This window comes from Martes martes (assembly GCF_963455335.1).
Source record: "Martes martes genome assembly, chromosome: 1".
Taxonomy (NCBI): Eukaryota; Metazoa; Chordata; class Mammalia; order Carnivora; family Mustelidae; genus Martes; species Martes martes.
The window spans coordinates 92059425-92081128 of NC_137888.1; the positions used below are offsets into that span (position 1 = coordinate 92059425).

General features: G+C 37.9%; 1 protein-coding gene across 2 annotated transcripts in view; it reads right to left on the minus strand.

Moving 5' to 3' along the window:
- Nucleotides 1-317: 317 nt before the first annotated feature.
- The window catches only part of MECOM (MDS1 and EVI1 complex locus), a 545051-nt gene continuing 523664 nt past the window's right edge, over nt 318-21704 (minus strand). For both annotated transcript variants that reach the window (XM_080802132.1, XM_080802131.1), the window contains 7 exons: nt 18481-18647; nt 17340-17417; nt 12430-12599; nt 10084-10228; nt 6407-6643; nt 5484-5667; nt 318-1900 (listed from right to left, as the gene is read on the minus strand). In XM_080802132.1, the coding sequence (XP_080658258.1) occupies nt 1766-1900; nt 5484-5667; nt 6407-6643; nt 10084-10228; nt 12430-12599; nt 17340-17417; nt 18481-18647 (1116 nt within the window). In that variant the 3' untranslated portion in view covers nt 318-1765. The remainder of the gene's footprint in view (nt 1901-5483; nt 5668-6406; nt 6644-10083; nt 10229-12429; nt 12600-17339; nt 17418-18480; nt 18648-21704) is intronic.

Consider the following 21704-nt stretch of genomic DNA (forward strand, 5'->3'; position numbering starts at 1 on the left):
AAAGTTGAGTAGAAAACAGGAGGTTACCCTCTGTACTAACTAGCATGGGTGCCGTGGACGTGGTGTAAGACCCAGGACCCTGTGGCATCGCACACGGGCCCTGACTTTGCGCCGCACAGAGAAAGTTCAGAAGAATGGGTCAGAGTCCCAATTTCCTGTGGGTCAAGGTCTATCCCTATGTCATCTCAAAACAATACACACATGTTTGACATTCCACGTATCTATCAGGGCATCAAGTTCCCAGACATCATATCTTTAAATCATTGGATCCCTAAAATTGCACAAGCAGGAAAAATATCACACAGTGGAAAAAATAACCAGTTTTGTAAGTCTTTATTTTTTAGTTGCTCCTCCCATAGTAATGCACTGAAAGGCATAACAGTTTATATTGTACAAAGCATTTGAAGAAAGTACCTCAACTTGCCGATTATTTCAAAATGAGATTACAAACAAACAAACAAACAAAAGAAAAGGAAAACAAATCTGGTTCTTCAATAAAGGGCAAAATAACTGAATACAGTCTGTTATTTACTTCTCTCTTTTAACATAAGGTCTGGAACACTTCATTTTACAAATAGGATTAACATGAACATAACATCGCACAAGCTTGCAGACGACCAGCATAAAATATGGGGTATAGTTTTTAATCAGAAGAATCATGCTTTCATGAAAGAAATTATAATCGTTTATACAATTGAATCGATTTCAGTATTACAAAAACTAAGTTGCATCTATTCATATTTAGCTCATTAAGAAGGAAAACAAAACAACAACAAAAAAGGAATGTTAAGAAAAGCCAAACACCATTTGGCACTCCCATACACAGGTCGAGTCACCTTGGTCCTTGCAATTCAGAAAGGGGCGTGCCTCAGACGTCAGAAAGTAGTGGCTGACTGGAACAGTGCTATTGTAATCAACGAAAAATAGTTTGCCAACAAATAAATACATGATACACACAACACACACACAAATTAAACATTAAAAAAACAGTGACATGATTGTCTAAAATTAAGATGTTATTACAAGGATTTGGCAAACATTTTATTAGTGTAGTGGTACAGCGGGACTGGTGATGAACAGGTTACTTCACTGACTTAACCTCTTTGAGCGCTGGAACTTCCATAGTTTACAATATACACATACCCTTTTTCCCTAGTTTTACACAATGTACTTAAGAAGGCAAAAGTTAAAGGGGAACGAGGACTCCCTGTTATCAGTTTCTATAATAATTGAGTGTGCATTTCATCCAACTACTTCCATCTTCAAAGGGTTAAATTACATAAAACTTTAACAAAGAAAAAAAATCATATCTGTAATTAAAGGCGACTGTTCCCAGTCATGTGGCAGGTGATCTTGTACAAAAGAGAATTCAGTTTCTAAGGAGTGTTCATTCGTGTCAATGCCGCCATCCCCACAGCCCTCGCGCCCGCCCACAGCCCAGGGCAGGGCGGACCAGGACGCCTCCTGCCCGCAAGTTGCTCATTCTCACCGAATCACGTTAAGTTGCATTGACCTTCCAGAAGTCAGCAGCTGCCTTTGCTGTGCAAAACAAAATATCGAGAATAAATAGTTTCTTTTTTCTTTCTTTTCCTTTCTTTCTTTCCTTTTTTTTTTTTTTTAAGCATTCAGTTTAAGGTCACCAGACTTTAAATGAGTGACCCTTCAGGTTTCTAAGGCATTCTGCTCAGCAGTCTTTTAAATAGTCCTAGATGAAAGAGCCATGCTACTGTTGGACTTGGTCCCACTCTGGTCGACCTTGGTAATGTCATACGTGGCTTATGGACTGGATGGCACTGGATTCCGCCGCAGCCCTTGCCATACTGTGCCACACGTTGGAAGAACTGTGGGATGTAGAATGGAGGGACTCCTTGTCGGACAATGACAACATCATAGCATATGCCTGGGGTAAAAAGGAGAGACTCGGTAAGTGGCACTGAAAAACATCACTTTTAATTCGAAGAATGTTGTTGGGGGAATGGGACTCAGAGTTGGGAGCAGCCCTCATGGATGTGTTTGGAAAAGCATGGGCCCCTTTTTGTCATCGTAACGATGTGGTGTTACCGCTGGTCTTCAGTGCCTGGGGACCACAAAAGTACATGTCCTACAGGACCAAAAAAAAAAAAAAAAAGAATTGTCCAACTGAAAATGTCAAGTGTCTCCACTGAGAAACACGAGTCATCCCTCTACCCAAGCATAAATGTGTCATCCAGCCACTGTTTGTGCACCTGTTCAAGCCACCAAAAATATTATTGTGTGCTTACAATCGAAACTGCAACTACGAAGGGGACATAGACCTGCTTGATGGCACTGGGGTCTAGTAGAGGACACCTTCCCATCGACTCCTGCACTTTATAACTAAGAGGGTTAGCGCTGAAAGTGACACGACTTGTCCTGAGTCACTCAACTAGACTGTGGAGAGGCAGAAGCAAAAGTGATTTCTGCCCAACTTTTAATCCAGTGTCCTTTCTCTGGTTTCCCTCCATGTTTGAAATATTCAAAGTTGACTACCCAAAACCTTGCAAGCTCAGGTAGATCAAGTCACCTTTACCGAAAAATAAAACACAACACAAGACCCAACAATGTTCTGACCAACTTGTACTCCAGTGTCTGCCAAGCAGAAGGTACATGGCAGTGCTCTGTGAAGAAGTGTTCTTTCTTCCCTATTATCATGTCAATTCTAAGTAACTGTTCCAGAGAATCTCCCATTTGCTGCCAAGTAAAATAGTCAAATGAAATGTTTGGTCTTGACTTGTGAGTGAACTTTTCACTGTTGATTTGCTATTGTTGGTCTCATCCACTGCTAAACTTGCCTGTCAAAAATGCTGCTGCAGTGGGATCATTAAAGTCCTGCCAAAGACATTCCACTGTCTGTAAACAAAGACCAAATGCCTCTGTTGTTAAGCAGAATTTCATCTCTGAGAGTCATGCCGAGACATGTGGCCAATCTGTGGTTTCTTCCGTAATCATGGCATTCAGTTAGAAAATCTGCCCTTGTAGGCTGATTCTGATTTGCTGGGTCATTGCTCTCAATGTATACATTTGACTTTTATGTATGCAATTTGCCTTCTGGACCTCTACAAAATATCAACAGACATATAACAAAAAACTCTTAAGCATCTACTCTACGCCAGGCACTGTGCTAGGTCCTAGGGAATCAATGACAAGTAATATACAGTCCCTGTTCTTTGAAGAGTTTAAAATATGAGCGAGGTGAGCACTGAACTCATTGAACTTTTTATTAAGTACCCGCTTTTAGAGATCAAGATAAAGAGTGTTCTGAAATGGCTTTAACAAAGCCTATTCCAATATTTGAAAAATGAAAGGAAACTTAGAGAAAACTTTGGGTTCCTGGTTTCTAACTGACCTCTCTTCAATTAGCTGTGTGACCTTGGGGAAGTTCCTTTACCTTTCAAGGTCACTTTTCTCCTACCAGTGGGGATCATAGTAACAAAAACTTGTCTCAAAGGGCTGTGAAGGAATTATAAGCATTAACTAACGTAGAGTGCTGGATATAAAGACTACCTATTGTCATGAAATTAATTTTTAGGATAGGAATTTTCAAAGAGGTGTCTATGTAGAATGCAGCCACTGTTGTATTGTTCAGCTATCTTGGATTCGATCACTATAAAAATCAGAGTAAATATATGAATGTTTTGAGTAAGTCATCTATCTATATTCAGACTCTAGAAAAAGGTAAATATAGAATACTTGCCTTTTGGTATTCAAATAAAATACACATTTTCATGTACAAAGATCCGCTCCTTGAACAACACTGACAGTGAATAACAACTGAATGAATGAATAAAAAGTCTCATGAAATAAAGTTAGTTTGCAAAAAGGCCTGACCATATAAACTGATATATACGGCATGATCAAGTAACATGAAAAATACGAGAAATACACTAGCATTTCTTGTGATGGTAATTGTTAGTCCAGCTAGGCAGGGACTTTATGTCACAATGCTGGGTACTGAAATAGATCACACCTATCATCTCTGGGTTCCCTGACTTTTCTGCTTTCAATCACTCCAGGCAGCTTCAGGAATTTTTAGGTACTGTGTCTTATAAGCACTTTGATGGAATAATTAAAAGAAATGAAATGAAAAGGAAAGGAAAGGAAAGAAAGCCTGCATCCCCTGGTATGTCTCCGATCAATTAGGAAGGAAGAATGGGATACCAAGGCTTTTAAAAAATACTCACTACCTCTGATGGTTATGTCCAAGTAAAAATGAGATGTCTACTCTGGCTAATTTATTGTTAATGTTAGGCACTGAAAAATTAATATTTATCCCCGTTGAATCATACAGCAGGGAGAGACCTTAGATACGGCCTCTAGTCACTCCACTTTACAATGAAGAAGTGGGACCCACAGTCTTGAAGTGATGTTCTTAAGTTCACGCAGTTAGAAGCTCTGAGGGTAAGGAGCTGCCTCTACAATGCAAAATGAACATTCCTTTTGCCTATTATTACCTTACATGATACCTTCAATTTTTACTGAATTGACTGAGAGTTAAGAATTTACATTATCCCACTAGCACAATGTTTTTCCCACCTTAGTTGAGATACAACCACATTTGCTGCTAAGAGCAAATGGTTAAGGCCAAAACATCTCAGCCAAATAGGAAAGCATTTCTAAATGTACAAGCCAATGCAGTCACATGGTTTGATATGTCAGGCCACCTCCAAAGTGGGCTCACGTTCAATTAGATCAAAGTGACCAGCAAATATGGTAATAACAGGAAGGTTCTTTTCTTCTTCTTCTTTGTGATTAACCCAAATGAATTGAACAATGTGGTTGAGTAGGGATGTCAGCAGAAAGTACTGACTTCCTTTATTTTGTGATAAAGAACTGAGACTCTTTTAATTGGTATTTATGGATCCTCAAATGGATTTATTTTTGTTTCCACAGTGCTGATAGAATGCTGTAGAGCCCAATGAACGTGAGTACTATTCATTCATTCATTCAATTAAAAATAAATTGGTTTTCTTTCCAGCTCTGCCAGTAAGATGCTACAGACTTCAGGCAACTCATTTCATCTCTGATCCTCAGTTTACTCCTAAACGCTATAAATTAGATGACTTGTTAATTAACTACATATAATAAGGGACCAATGTCTGGAAATACATTTAGGTTGACAAGAATTACAGATGCAAACTAATTAAAAAATCCCTCCGAAGTCATACAGAAATAGGTGCAAACATTATGGACTACCTCTACAGAAGTGAGAGAATTGCCAGGGAAAAAGTCAGGGAAAAGCTACTGGAGGACAAGGTTTGTCATGGAAGCATCTGTGTGGAGGGCAGCCATGTTCATGGCTGTACTGGTGAGCCATCTTGGATTCGGTCATAGAGTCAAGGTAGGAAAGTTTTGAGTCCAGCTACTGAACCTGTTCAGACTCTAGATCATTGCCCAGAGAGACTATCTGCCTTTTAGTGCCCGAGGCACCATGTCGCCATGACGCTGTGCTGCAGGAGAACATGTACCTGTGATTTGGACTTTCTGTGTAACGGCTGTTTAAGTTCCTCCGGCACATGGGAAGCACTAAAAGAAGACAGCTCAGCTTCAGTATATTGATTATCTTCCAGTTTCCTCATTTTGAGGCTATCTGTGAAGTGCCTTATATGATCTAGAGCAGAAAGTCCAGTTTTATATTCTTCCTCTTTATACCTAAAATGAACCAATGGGAAAGCACAGAGGGTTTTTTCTTTCTTTCTCAGTTTGTTATCCAACCAAATCACTTTTCATCTGAATCCATACAGCTGTCAAACTTTGTATTATATTTGCAGTATCAAGAAGCATGCATCCATTACTGGGTTCTTTAAAGTGTCTACACATACTGTATCTTAAACACATGTTTGTTTTAAGATTCTTCATAACCAAAGCAAGTGTAGGTAAGAGGTAAAGTCAATGGTGTGGAATCAGCAATGCAGTAGAGACACAATTTATAGTTTATAATGCCCATTTAAAATAAAGCCAGTCATGATAAGACTTAGTGAGCACCCACTCTCCATATAAAAATAGAATATTCTTATAAATTTAACTACTTGGTTCATTTTTTTTCCCATTTAAAAACCTACCTGTACAGTTTACATACATATCAAATTAAGTGATACTGATCTCACTAATATTTGATTAATAACATACAAGATTTTTGAATGAATTAGATAATATCCACAGACACCGATGCATTTCCATTCTTGTGGATTACAATGGCTACCTTGTTTTCACCCATTCAAAATGAATCCACCAAATACAGTTTTCTAATTCAAAAGTATTTTTTATGATTCACTGCTCATCAACTGCCATGGCCTGAAATATTGCCCTAATGGAAAAACAGAGCAGAAGGACTTGCAAGCATATATGTATCTATGCCTACTTATTTACTAATGTCACCCCAGGTGCTCACCTCACTGGGGACGTTTTGCAACTCATCTCCAGGGTGCTGGCGTCTTCATAGTCATCCTCAGGGTTTCCTTCATGTAAATTGCTTGTCCCTGGTTCTTTCCCCGTTTTCCCAGTAATATCGTTGTCATCATCCTCCTCATCTAACAACACCTCATCTTCTACTTCTTCATCATCCAGTAAATCTGAATTTTGGCTGGTCACCAAAGCTTTCTCATCCTTAAAATGACTGCCGTTCATTCTTTCAAAAGCATAAAAAAAGAAACAGGTCCCATTATTGGTTTCATTTGTAAACGTGCAGCTGGCTCTCTTCTCATGTCTTCCCAAAAATAGTTCAGGATTTTCAGCACTTCTACAGGAAATTTTTATTGTTTATGCTTTATGGCAACATTGGGAAAGTAATGTTACTTCACAAATGAGAGAATGAAGAAAACAATAATTGGGTGATTATTCAGAGGATAAATGGGGCTTCTGGCAGAGCTAGAAAAACAGTCTCAGGCTCCTACTCCTTATCCGACCTTTGCCTGATAAATGATACTGTTATATATGATATAAAAAGCCCACATACGTCTTCTCTACATAATGTTACCTAATTACCATATAAGTGCCCACCATTTAAAATAATAGTTCTCTGGAAAATTCATATCCCTGAATAACACTGACAAAAACTTCCAACACGCATGCCTAGAGTGAATCTAGGAGTTCAAAGAAAATGTTAAGAGAGCTGTCAGGGACCACGCGGTATTTGATATTTCTAGGTGACATTTGTGGTGTATGCCACTTAGACACCCTACTCAAGCTTGGAAATGATGGAGAGCTCACTTATTTTTACTGTTTTCAAACTATCCTCAATGGTCTGAATGTAACAAAGTTCCCTGTTTCTCAGAAGAACATCAGGGTGGGCAATTATCTAAAAATGCAATTGTGCAAATATCTTTTGAATCTTACTTAGCATGCATGTTTAATGTGATACAAAAGAAGAATATTTTATTTTAAAAGTCCTCTGCAATTCTTTAGTTTGTGGTCGCAAGGATTGTAGTATGTGATTCAAATGTGTAATTACAAAAAAGGGTTTAATTACAAAGAAGTCCCAATTTGATACATTTGAGAGCATCTATAAAAGCAGGACAAATTTCTCAGGCTTCAAAATAAACAGAAAGAACCTATAAATTGAAGGGCGCCTAGGTGGCTCAGTCGGTTTAGTGTGCCTGGCTCTTGGTTTCAGCTCAGGACATGATCTCAGAGTTGTGAGATCGAGCTCCATGTCAGGTCCACACTCAGCTCAGAGTCTGCTTGTCCCTCTCCTTCCCCCCGCTTGTGCTCTCTCTATCTAAAATAAATAAATAAAATCTTAAAAAAATAAAAAGATGTATAACTGAATTTAAGTTTCATTGTAATATTTTAAAGTCAAAATTAACTTAGTTCCAAATTAATTACAAATGCTTTGGACTACAGAGTATGTCCTCCTAATCTCTTTTTAAATATATGTGACTAGGGAAATTGAGGCACTTCCCCCAAGTTCAGAAAGCTTGTTGAAATTTAAGTTATTGCTACAGAAATGTGGGCTATTCGCATTTAACAGAACTATTTTTCAGATTATAGGAGATCAGGTATCAGCAATGTAATCCATCACTTTCCCATGTTAAAAAAAAAAAGAGATAATTAAATACTTAGATTTTCTGGGGTAAATAAATAAACAAAACAAAACAACGTTGGGTGTGACAGATGCACATAGTAAAAATCTTAAAAACAGCTGTATTATCATTATTAATGTTTTTATACAGCCAATCTCTTAACCACTTTTATCAAAGAATGATGAAAACATGTTTTGCACAGACATAAATTATTAGTTTCCAGATATACTGCCAACTTGCTAGCTTGAATGGATTGAAACTGTTATTTTTTTAAAAATGAAAGAAAAAGTGAAAGAACAAAAGAATGCATGGATGAAAACCAAAAGTAACAAAGCCAACATGATTAAGAAAACCTATTTGTTAATTATGCTTTCAAATGTGGCAATTTATGGGGGATAAATTATTCATCAAAAGTAGCCCCAATAGGAGTTGAGGGGGAAGTTAAATGACTCAATCTTCTTACTTCTGTGCTGTTTGGACATGTTGAAGCCAGATGTCGCAGCTATATGCGGGCTCACAAATCTCCAAGAAAGGGCTAGAAGATCTGAAAAGGCATCTCAGAACCCAAATGGTGGTTTTTGTTCAACATTTCTTTTGTGTCATGTAAATGTCACTATCAAAATGTAAGACACTACTTACACACTACTTTGTATTTCTGACCATATGCTCATCTCACTCCCTCCATCCTCTGCCTGTCTTTCTCACACACACACACACACACACACACACACACACACACACGGGCAAGCAGAGGAAACGATATGTCCAACTGCACAAAGTCATAGCTCTTATCAGACTTCTTAGAATTTGGGAAGGGTCATGTAATAGCAGATCTTCTCTCTCCTTTTTCCCCTAAATAAGTCGAAGAACAGAAGTTCTTCTGTTATATAATTTTATCTGGGAAATTTTATATATAATTGTATCTGGGGACATAATGTTTATGTGAAGTTTGGCTTAATGTAAAAACTACCTTAAACAATTATTTGACTTTTAATAATATCAAAACATAGAGGACACTAACAATAATACTTGTGTGATGGAAAGTAACGGAGCTTTCATGAACTATTTCATTTGACATTAAAATTGACTACGTAGCATCCTAACTGAATAGGCTCTTGGATAGTTATGTTAAAAAAAAATCTAGTTCTCAATATCAGATATTTAATTATAAGTTAGAGATAAGAAAAATTAAATCTGGTAGTTTTGGTAAAATAATATTTCATTAACATCATATAAAATGTAAACACTAGGTAAGTATTTATTATTATCAGCAGCATTAAAAGTTTTTCTTTAGGAATTAAGCCATATATGCTTGATGTTGATAATGACAAGAGGTAAGCAAGGCACCAGGTCACTAAAAACAGAGATGATCACACCCACTGAAACAAATGCCAGAATTAAATGCATATCCACCTGAGAGCCCACAGGTAGTGACAGAATCATATCAAGAAGTCTCAACTGCTTTTTAGGTAAAAGATACTTAAATTATATTCAATAGGTATGTTATATACAGATATGTATATATATACACACAAATTATACACACACACACACACATACATCTAGTTATATTATCTGTAATATACACATGGTATATAATAGTAGCCACAGTTGAATCAACTGAATCCCTGCAGTGGCTTTCCTTTTTGATGGTAAGTTTTGATAAAATAGTCTAATTAGTTATCAAGAACAGCAGAACAGAAAGGTGGCAAAAGCGTGGGCTCTGAAACCAGATGGCCCAGGTTGAATCCCATTTATTAATTACTTATGTGGCCTCTGGCAAGTTATTTAACCTGTGATGTTTCCATTTCTTCACTGATAAAATTACATAGTAATAGTAGCTGCCTCATAGGGCTATTATGATAATTAAATTAATTCATACACAGAAAGCGCTTAGAAGAGCATTTAGTATTTAATCTGCACTAAAGAAATGCCAGCCACCGCTGGTAGAAGTTACAGTGTGTCACAAAAGTGAGCACAGCAAATCTATTCGGAACATACTTATTTCAGAAATCAGAGAGTTTAAAAAGGAAAACCTCAGCTTTACCTCTCCTCTGTGTTCCTGGGAGACTGGCTGCTGTGGTTGCTATTCCCAATGAAATTGCGGATTTCTGTGAAGTAAGCATCTTCTTTGTCATCGAGAATGGCACCTGTACTTTCCAGCTCAGAATGAGGCGACGATGTTGCCGTACCTGAGGGGAGAGAGTCTTTTGAGGAAAAGACTACTATTGATATGAACAACTGATTTTGAACCTCATTCCTTCTTCATTTGATCAGTGTTTCCTAAAACAGGCTCTTTGGAATATTGATAATGGTAACTTCAGGAGGCCAAGGTCTTCCCAAATTGCCACATGCCTGCTGATGAAAGTACCTTGAGGAATATTCTGAACCACTGAAGTCATCTCCCAAAGATGTTTCTCCCACAACTTCCTCCCATTCCCACTGTGACAAGAGGAGACTTTCACTCATAAAATGAGGAAATGGGGTGAAGCAAATTATAAAGAAGCCTCAAATAGATTCCTCCAGAAAAAACTATATACTCAGTCCTCGTTGCAGTCAGTATGTATTTATTGCTCCTGTGCTAAAGCAAATTACCAAATAAAGACTGAAAACATGCCAAAAATTCTGTATTCTGATTTGGTGGGTGAGGCAGTGAGTAGATTTAGCACACCAGCCCAGAAACTGAGGTGGGACAGCATTAAAAGGACAATATGGGATCTGCTGATTCTAAGATGATTTTCAGCTTCCTTAACTATAAAACTAGAATCAGAACACCTTCTCACAGGATGTTTGTGAGGTTTTTATAAATTTACACAACTATAAACATCTTATATGTGGTCAAATTTACACCAACACTTACTTCATGCTGCTTAACTTTCCCACAAGATATCTACAATCTAACAGTTCATCCTAATAGTCCAGATGACCAAGATAAGAGGGGAAAACATCTCTCAGCTGAATAAAGTTATAATCTCGGGCAACAAGTATTGAACTTAGACATGTTACGTTTTTAACTCATTTAATTATTTTCCAAAATGCTTTTGATTAGGGGCACCTGAGTGGCTCAGTTGGTTAAGGAGCCAATTCTCGACTTCAGCTCAGGTCATGATCTTGGGGTCCTGGGATCGAGCCCCACATTGGACTCTTTTCTCAGTGGGGAGTCTGCCTGAGCTTCTCTCTCTCCCTCTGCCCCTCCCTCTGCCTCTCTGGAATAAATAAATCTTTAAAAGAACAAAACAAAAACAGAATACTTTTGATTAGAAAAATTATGGGAAAATGCCGTAAGGGTGCACGTGGTTGGAACGTGTGGCCAGTTTAGACTTTGACTGCTTTATACTTCCGTCTCTAAAATCTGGTATCTTGAGACCACAGTCATTTGACTTTTGGCCTAGAGGGAAATTAACAGTAATACAGTTCTATGTAGTAGCTCTCCAAGATCGTAACCAATGTGCCTGTGTACAAGGGGAGAAGGATTAATAATGAAATAATTTCCTTAAGTAAAAATAGCTATTTTGTACAACTTCAACTTTTTCCTGTTTTTAAAATCTCTTTTCCTGAACCCATTGCTTGCTCCTTCCCTTGCCCCCAAGGCATTTTCTTGATTCCCTTGAAACAAATTACAGCCTCACGGTGGGGCTCCAAACACGTATACCAGTTGGCAAATACTAATTACTGATCCATTATCTAACTCTTAGAAGCCAAAGGCAAGAAAAACTACCATCTCTTCTGCTAACTATGTGATGGCAGGTCTGACTTAAGGGAAGGCTAGGGTTTTTTGGCCACTTTTAACTCAATTCTATATCAGAATTTATGACCCGAACCACACACCACTATCGTTTGCTATGGGTTGCTCTGATCATGTCAACAATCTTCAATCACTAATCTCTGAAAAGTTACCCTGGGGATATTCTCTGCACTGTAGGACCTCTGCAAACACAGCCATGGTTTCTAAGTTAATATTCAGAGCACAATATTCTGGGGCTGCCACTGTGGAAACATTGCCATGCCCGGAGTCCCCATTTTGCACCAATATGCGGAAAGACTGCTCCTTGCAATTTAGGAAATCCTGATTCATAACTCTCCTATGAGATTGGGTCATGGTTCTCTTTGTTTGAGATTACCCATAATTGAGATGAATCCAGAAGAATAAGAAAACAATTAAAATTAAGCCCTGAGTTGTATATTATTCACCAATCACAGCACTCTATAATCTAAAGGGAAATATGCTGCAAATTTTAGGTTCTGTTTCTGGTGTCAAAGCGAAAGGAGAGAAGAAAGGTCATAATTATCTCTTTTTTTAAAAAGTATAGTTGCCATACAATATTATTCATGATTATCTTTTAAAATAAGAAAATTGAGCTGTCTTTTCCTCCTAACACAACGGATTACCTACCAGACATGTTCCCATTCTCATGTTTCTTTAGGTGTCTGTCTAAGTTGGTTTGTTGACCGAAACACCTATCACATAAGTGACACTTGAAGGGCTTCTCCTTATTGTGGATGTTACGAACGTGTCTCTGCAAGTTAGAAGAGATGCTAAAGGATCTGTCACAGTATTTGCATCTGAAAAATAAGCACAAAGAAAATATTTGCAAGCAAATCAAAAGATATTTCTTAAGACTCATAAGCCAGATATCCAAAATTATCACCCATAAAACATTTTAGAGAAAATGAAAAGGAAGAACACTATTTCCACAGCCAAGATTTCAATTCCAATAGACTTTGATTCCATTGAAGATTTTCATGACTTTATAAAAAACCATAATAAAATATCGACAATTTGATTGGTTCTAAATGTATTAGGGTCATCAGTTTTCCCGTTTTCAATAAACCTCACAGAATTAAGGACATTAAGAAATAGCAGTGTGGTTTTACCTTCTACTTAGGACAATACCGATAAATCCTTTATAAACAAACATGAAACAAACTCACGTATTCTTCAAATTAAGTAAAAGATCACTCTTAAATTCAAAATTGCAGAGTCAGATTAAACAGTTTCTTGGTAGATTCACTTTCTCAATTGATAAACCTAAAGGAACTTCCATTATCTTCTCAAAAAGAGCAGTAAAGAATCCAAACCTTTAAAAACTGAGGCAATGTGAATAGTTTATCTCAACACCAGACCATAAAATTTTCATAATCTGTAGTGATTACAAGCCCCCAGAGCCTTTACTCTAATAAACTTTCAACTATCTTTTTTTTTTAATTAAATTTTTATTTATTTTCAGCGTAACAGTATTCATTGTTTTTTCACCACACCCAGTGCTCCATGCAATCTGTGCCCTCCCTAATACCCACCACCTGGTTCCCCCACCCTCCCACCCCGCCCCTTCAAAACCCTCAGGTTGTTTTTCAGAGTCCATAGTCTCTCATGGTTCACCTCCCTTTCCAATTTCCCTCAACTCCCTTCTCCTCTCCATCTACCCTTGTCCTCTATATTATTTGTTATGCTCCACCAATAAGTGAAACCATATGATACTTGACTATCTCTGTTTGACTTATTTCACTCAGCATAATCTCTTCCAGTCCTGTCCATGTTGCTACAAAAGTTGGGGATTCGTCCTTTCTGATGGAGGCATCATACTCCATAGTGTATATGGACCACATCTTCCTTATCCATTCATCCGCTGAAGGGCATCTTGGTTCTTTCCACAGTTTGGCGACCGTGGCCATTGCTGCTATAAACATTGGGGTACATTTGGCCCTTCTTTTCACTCCATCTGTTTCTTTGGGGTAAATACCCAGCAGTGCAATTGCAGGGTCATAGGGAAGATCTATTTTTAATTTCCTGAGGAATCTCCACACTGTTCTCCAAAGTGGCTGCACCAACTTGCATTCCCACCAACAGTGTAAGAGGGTTCCCCTTTCTCCACATCCTCTCCAACACACGTTGTTTCCTGTCTTGCTAATTTTGGCCATTCTAACTGGTGTAAGGTGGTATCTCAATGTGGTTTTGATTTGAATCTCCCTGATGGTTAGTGATGATGAACATTTTTTCATGTAACATGAAAAAATGTTCATCAACTATCTCTTTTAAAGGACTTCCTTATTTATTTGAGAGAGAGCATGTGTGTGAATGGGGAGGGTCAGAGAAAGAAGGAGAGAAGCAGACTCCCCACTGATCACGGAGTGGGCTGCAGGGCTCAATCCCAGGACATTGGGATCATGACCTGAACGGAAACCAAGGATCAGACACTTAACCCACTGAGCCACCCGGGCACCCCACCTTTAAACTGTTAAAAAAGAAAGTAAAAGTGGAACTAAATTCTACTTTTGGAATAAAATAGAGTCTTCATTATCTCTGCTCTTCTTATTCGCCCCAACTTTCCATTTCTGTTCTTACAGAGTTTGTGGCATTTCTGAACCAAGTCAGTTTTCCAGGAAAACACTTATTATTGGTTGGCTAATTGTTTCTGCCTTCCATGTGATTAAAAAAAAACATAAGTTATTTTGAGGTTCTCCTTTAAACATAAATAAAAACGTATCCTCCTCATCCCGTACACCCCCCAGTTCTTATGGATAAAGAAGAAAAGTGACAATTTATGGGGTAGTCTCTTTGGCATTTTAAAGTAAAGATTGCATTATTTGTTTGTGTGGCTTTTTTGTATGTGTGTTGCTTAAAAAAAAAAAAAGAAGAAGAAGAAGAAGAAAAAAAAGAGCTTTCTCTAGATGACTTTTAAGTGAAAATTTTTAACCTAGCAGCCAATCTTGAACTTATTCTTCCATATGTGAAGGGCCCTTCTCCCACTTCTGAGCATAGACTCAGTGGTTCAAGTGCTCTACATCAGAAATCACCCCATTCCACTCAAAGTGTTTGGGTTTCTACGGCTGTCTCTACGTGATGCCAGAAGTCTAGTTAGTTCAGTGGGGAAAATAAATCTGTTAAACTAGTTACTTTGGCATAGTATCAATAAACCAACTCAAGGACTGATTTCATTTTTCCCCCTTAAAAAACTGTCCTGGCATGATGAGGCTCCTCAACTTTCCTCACTTACAATATTAATTTAAAAATGCATGAGACCCCACATTCATAGTAGTTGTGTTATTTTAGCCTCTGCTTTTGAAAAATATATATATATATGAGTCAGTGCCTCCTCTGCAATAACTCTGTTGACTCCCAAGGCCCACTACAATGAGAATAATGATACAATTAGCACAATTGTGCTGTACTGAGCAGAACCACCTCAAAAATGCTACTAGAGAAAACTTACTGCCATCAAACATTTTTCACTCAAAACATTTTCTATGAACATCATGAATTAGAGAGATTTTGCCTTTGACATACTTCCAGCTTTCTGCTCGTATGCAAAGGGGCTTTTCCAAATCTAATAGACATCATCTACACTAATATAGATTAAATCAGCCAATAAGAACATTCTACACAATAATCATCTGTTATTTTTGTATCTTTCCTCTGCTAATGTCTTGGCCAAAAGTTTTGAGTGCTACTGAATAAAAAAAAGCATTGCTTTCTGCTCCAATAAATTAGGGTAGTTAGGAGTCTAAGTTTCTAAAAATCCTTAAAATGAATACATATATCATGACCAATACACTCATTAAGAATTTGGATGTAAACACAGGGGTCATGGGAGCCTTTGAGATCATGGTGTGAGATAAAAACTCTGACATGGGAGCTCCAAGTCTGGGTTTTAATTCTGGATCTTTTAATACCAGGCTTTACAGAAGGCAATTAACATCTGTACATCTGAATTTCTTCACTTGTAAAACAGAGGAGCTAGACAAATAATTGTTTAAGATCTCCAGCTATGCCAAAATTCTGGCCTGTGTTTTTAAAAATAAACATACCATTTATGGAGTAGACTAAAACCACTGAATTCAAGTACAGAGCAAAATGAGCACGATATAGTCAATACCAGATCCTTGGTCATAATAAAATGTAAGTACTGAAATCTTTCCTTCACTGAAGCAGAATTCCTGGGATCTGAAATTTTTCTCAAAAAGGGAAATCACCTAACAGCTTCCATTTTTATATCTCCCTGAGATTTATTCTATAAAGTCCATTCTATTAAAGTAGAAGTATCATTTCTGACTAGTAATTTATAAAACATGTAGGAAAGAAAGAACTTAAGAAAACACTTTATTATTTGCTGAGCTTAAGTCCCTCCAGTTTTCTCTTAAAATGTCAATTCTTTTCAAATGAGCATTCATTGATCTGCCCACTTTCTTTTTTCTTATATGTAAGAAAGTCTTTGAAACTTGAAAAATAATTGATTTTAATGGAAAGAGAGAACATGCAGACAAAAATAATCTTAAGCATATGCACTGCATAAGAATTTCAAAGCAGAATGAAATCACGATGTGACTTAAGGTAAATCACATTTATTCTTTAAAAAATATTTACGACCACCTAGCACTATATGCAAAGCATTCCACATAAAACGATGTATGTAGATTGTATTTTAAAACTGAAGAGGATCTTGATAATTTTCACTCTTTAGTAAACAATAGTATTAAAGTTAGACACATGTCCCATGTGTCACGTGGCTGATTTTGACATTTAACAGAATAAGCCAAGAGATAGTTTAGAAATTGTTGGTAGAATTTCCCCTCTCCCTATAATATAGTCTATTTCATCTTTTCTGCTCCTACTTCCTTACCGTCTCCCACTTCTCAAGGTTTAAGGTCTATTCCTTAAACCTCCTAATGGGACCTGGGGACACATACGTAGCTACATTAGGGAAATAAAGTTACACACCACTCGTCAACTCCTCACAGAGATTTAAGACTTAAGAAAGAGAGGCTACAATGTTCTGATTACTGTCAATTAATACTGCACCAATTATTGAGGAGAGAGAGCATTAAATAGTTTCTTAAATGGGGGCACCTGGTGGCTCAGACAGTTAGGCGTCTGACTCTTGATTTTAGCTCAGGTCATGATCTCAGGGTGGTGAGAACAAGCCCCGTGTCGGGTTCTGTGCTAGGCATGGAAGCTGCTTAATTAGATTTTCTTTCTCTCTCCCCCTCTGCCTCTCCCCACCCCACACTGTTTAAAATAGCTTTAAAATAGCTAACATTTCTTAAATGCTTATCCTATCCTAGATCTAGATCTAGATCCTAGGTCTAGATCCTGCTAGACCTTTTAAACTGAGATGTCCAAAGCCTTGATTTAAAAAATTAGAACTCTTCTACATCTTATCCTAGCTACTAGTCAGTTCTGCCTTGACTCAAAATTGCGAGGACATACAGACATGCACTAAATAGCCTCCTTTAAAATTATGGCAATACATCCACTCAAATTACTATAACATTTACCAAGGTATTTAGTAAAAATCATTGTCAAACCTGTAAGGCTGCTCTCCTGTGTGGGTTCTCAAGTGCCGTGTTAAGTTCGCAGACCTTGGAAAAATCTTGCCACAGTATCTGTTATGAAAGATGTTTATAAGAGAAAGTCAGCACAATCGACTTTATTTCACTCAAGCCGCGTAGAAGCCAGATGCTGATTCCTGATTTAATTAATCTTGCATGGAACTCACATGTCTTTGGTATTTAAAATTTGCAACAAAGCCATTCTACAGATATAAATAACTCCACAAATAAAGACTGCATTATGAGATCTGGTTGAATTTGCTCATGCATAAGCAAGCACTTTATGAAAATAGACTTTAGTTTTGATGACCCCCATACGCCTCTTTTATGAACTCTGTATCTTTATAGTTGCAAAACTGAACCAGACAAGGGGATAAAAAAATGACAAGAGTCTGTGATTCTGGGCTGATGTAAACAGATTTCAAATGTTTCAACTCATTTTACATGTTAGCCGCAGTGACAACTCGGTACATTGAGTGGTATCAGATCAGACAAGATTCGAAGACCCCATCCATCAAGGTATGTTCCTATAAAAGCTTTTCTGGAAAGAAAGTGACACATTTTCCAAAGAGCAGATAAATTGATATGCCTGAGTCAGATGCCACAAATTTCCGAAGACAATTCAGAAATTATAAGCACAATTTATTGAAAAGAAAAGAAAAAAACAAGCTTTACTGTATTACTGATGGGTAACAAGAAACTTATTAACTAGCTTTCTTCACTTATCGACCTTATTCGTCCTTTGTTAATGGCCTTATTCTTCAATGCCATGACAATTAATAAATGTATGCTCGAAGACAGTAGTATTATACCTTCGGATGAAAATAATTAACTGTGAAAGAAAATTCATAAATATCAAAGTGAAACAAGTACTTGGACTCTTTCCAACCTCATTTATCACAACCAAATGGCCTGTGTTAAAATTCTCATTTAATAATAATTTTTAAAAACCACTATTTTTATATCTCCCTAAATAAAGAGTACTTTGAAGTGCTGGAGATCTATCACGGTCACGATTAATCATCCAATCAAGAATAATTTCCAAAACAAACAGCAGGGCCTTTTGCAATCAGAAGGGAGACCTGGGGAAAGCGGGCCGTCACGGCCCTGCGGTCACCTGCAGGTGTAGCGTTCTTTCCCTTTCCGAAGGAGGTTCTCCGGCAGGGCATTGGGAGGCGCTCTGAAGTTGAACATAGAGGGAACTGACTGCAGAAGTTCACTGGCCTCCGGTTTCAGGGCACTGAAGCTCTCCAGCTTCTCCGCCATGTTTTCAATAGCTGACATCTGAAAGGCAAGAGCACAAGACCATGAAGGACCAGTCTGATGTCTGTTCTTCCATCATCATCTCTAGCAAACCGAGAAATCGTTAAGAAAGGGGAAGCATCACATCTGCTGACCACGGTGGACTGGAGAAAAAGGCTGCAGTGTCCCAAAAATAGACAGACAATGAGAGGACTTGTTGACTTAGGAAATAACAAAGGTAGAGAACCATGCTTATAGAATGCTGGGTGAACTTCTTCAAAAGATCTTGGTTAGGCCATTTTGTCATAATTTGATATAGACCTGAGCAATGAAATATGTGAGCGATAATAAAGCTTTTTTATTGAATTAAGAGGCAACATTACTATTACATTTTGGACATCAATAGTGAACTGTACATTCACGGAGAGGTCTCGCATGCCTTGCCTTGGTAATAAAAACCATAGGAAGCATGGCATTCCACATAAAGAATTCATAGCACCAAACATATCAAGTGTTCCAAAGTTACAGCTTAAGCCAAATGTGTGTAGTGTAGAAAGAAAAAAATTAAGGCGTAAGAGGTGTTTCGCCCAAGACTAGGTTAACTTAATATCTGGATATGCTACGATTTTAAGTGGGATCATATACAAGGAATTTTGAAGAAATATTAATTTGTTCTGAACAAAGACTGAGTTGAAATGACAGTTCATGATACATCATCATGACTTCATGTAACAGAACTTGGCACGGGCATTATAAGGGGAGTAGTTAGCCTAACCACACTCTTAGAGAAATAATCTTAAAACACTATCCTGCCTAATTCTTCCCCTCAAACAACCTCATTTATTTTGCTTATAATCTTCACATTTCTGTCCACCTGCACATACATCAGACAGTCACAATCGGAGGGTGGCATTTCCTTTGAAAGCCAGCTTGATCCTTACCATCCTCAGTTAGAAGGGCTCTCCCCTTTCCTTCAACCCTCCCAAAATGTTAAGTTTCCTTAGTGCTCATATTTTATTTGGAAGCTGCTTACTACTGAATTTTTAAGTAGAAAAGCAAACTCTCAGGCCATCCCGTTAAATCAACTCACCCATTATTTATTTGGTTCTCAGGCACTATGCCACTGGAGAACTCAGAAAGCTGTTAAAAAGGTGTTTGCACTCTAGATGCACTCTGAGTTTCTCAAAGAGCTGGGGTGTTAGACCAGGAGATTCCACGCAAGAACAAGAACAGTAACAACTGCACATTCAAACAACTGCTTAACCCAAGGGGATGATTCTTTCACTGATGGGATGGCAGGACCGAACTGAAGGCCTAATTTATGAGCTCAGGATAGAAAAAAACGCAACACTTTGCACTCAAAAGGAAAATTAACAAAATATCTATTCCGTGGCTGTGCAGCTGGACAGAATACCAGTGACTCCTTATGGTGAAGCAAAATCTTCACAGAACAGCCAGACGATGATTCTTTTCTTACAAAGGGAACAGTGTATGCTCGATCCTTCAAATGACTATTCATGTTGTAGTTAGCTCTCTCTTTTCCCTTTATCCCAGAGCCTGCCCTCTCATTTCATGCCCGGACTCCTAATGCTAGCTACAAATTGCAACGTACAGGGTACCACTGCCAATTTGCCAAATGTCTTTCATCAAACACCGTGCAAAAAAATCTCAGAGGAAAGTCAAGATACATTTACTTGTCAGACAACAAATGTGAACGCATTGGGAGGCGGTAGGGGCTCTAAGCTCAGGGGTTTGATTCATAATCACTCAGCTGCTAAAACATTCTCCACAGATGCAAGTGGACAGCACATTTGTCACTATGAAGGATTTTGACACCTACTGATCACAGGGCAGAGATATGGAATGATGATGCTGCTCAGAGAGGTTGGCGGAAACTCTGTCCCTGCAGAATACGGTCATTATCCCCCTCCAGCCGGAACATTAGCATTTTCATCTTACTTTGGGTTTTATTTATTAAAAATCAATCCAGAAATATTTTATGATACTATTTTATTTGCATTTATTCCTCCTAATTGTTTCTTGCAGAAAATCATTTTGATATTCCACCCTTCGTGGAATAAATTGTCTAAGTGAAAAATGACCTCTGGCCTTCAAGCTGATTAACAGAAACAAGCAAGGGTCAGGGTCACAATCGCATATATTTATTGGGAAGAGTAAGTGCATGGGTGATGATTATTAATGTTTTATTTATGTACATTTAATATTTGAGTAAAGTTTCATTATCTAGAGGTTTTAAATCATTTGAGTGTCCGCCCTGCTGACACACTCAGATTCCTGCAGTAATATATCTTATAGAAACACTTTGCCTTTTATATGGAAAATAGCTTACTCATGACTATTATTCTCGGCTTTCATCTCTAGCACATATAAACTACAAGTTCTTCAGGTTATTTAAGAGCAAGTGGCTGTTGAGAAATGTGTCTTGCTTTAGTAGTGGCTAATACCTTCTTTTGAAGAAAGATCGCTGTGATTACATTACCTCAAACTATTTCAATTTGGGGAAACTATCAAGAAACAAGAAAATACACTATGGGCTTGATGACTAAACACTGACATTCTTAAAGATAACAGGAAAAAGAATGGGGGTGACCTGAATGCTTCTCTTAAAAGCCACCACCCACCTTTGGTTTCTCACGTTAAAGGAAAAGAGGATTAAATAGGAGTGAGGAAAAGGGAGAGAAGGAAGATGGGAAGTGAGCCGAGGGTAGTTATTAACACCATGTGTACACACAAGCACGCACACACACATGCACACCCACACACCACTCTGTCCAGTTAGCAACCACCAAATATAAAAGCCACCACCGAATCCTCCCTTTCATCTTTGTAAGATTTCTCTCACAGCACTTGACCTCAGTTGAAAAGAATATGTTTCCCCTTTAGGACAGACAGAAGTGACTTAGACATCTGCCAGTTGGGTAGGCTAGCAATTCTATGACCAACATCAGTCTGCCTCTGTCTTGGATTAAGGTGTTGGATTAAGATGAGCTTCATGTGGTGCATGGGTCCAAGCCCTAACTTTCTCTCTGTGTGCTGACTCGTATGATGGTCTTCCTGAAATAACATGCCTTTTACAAG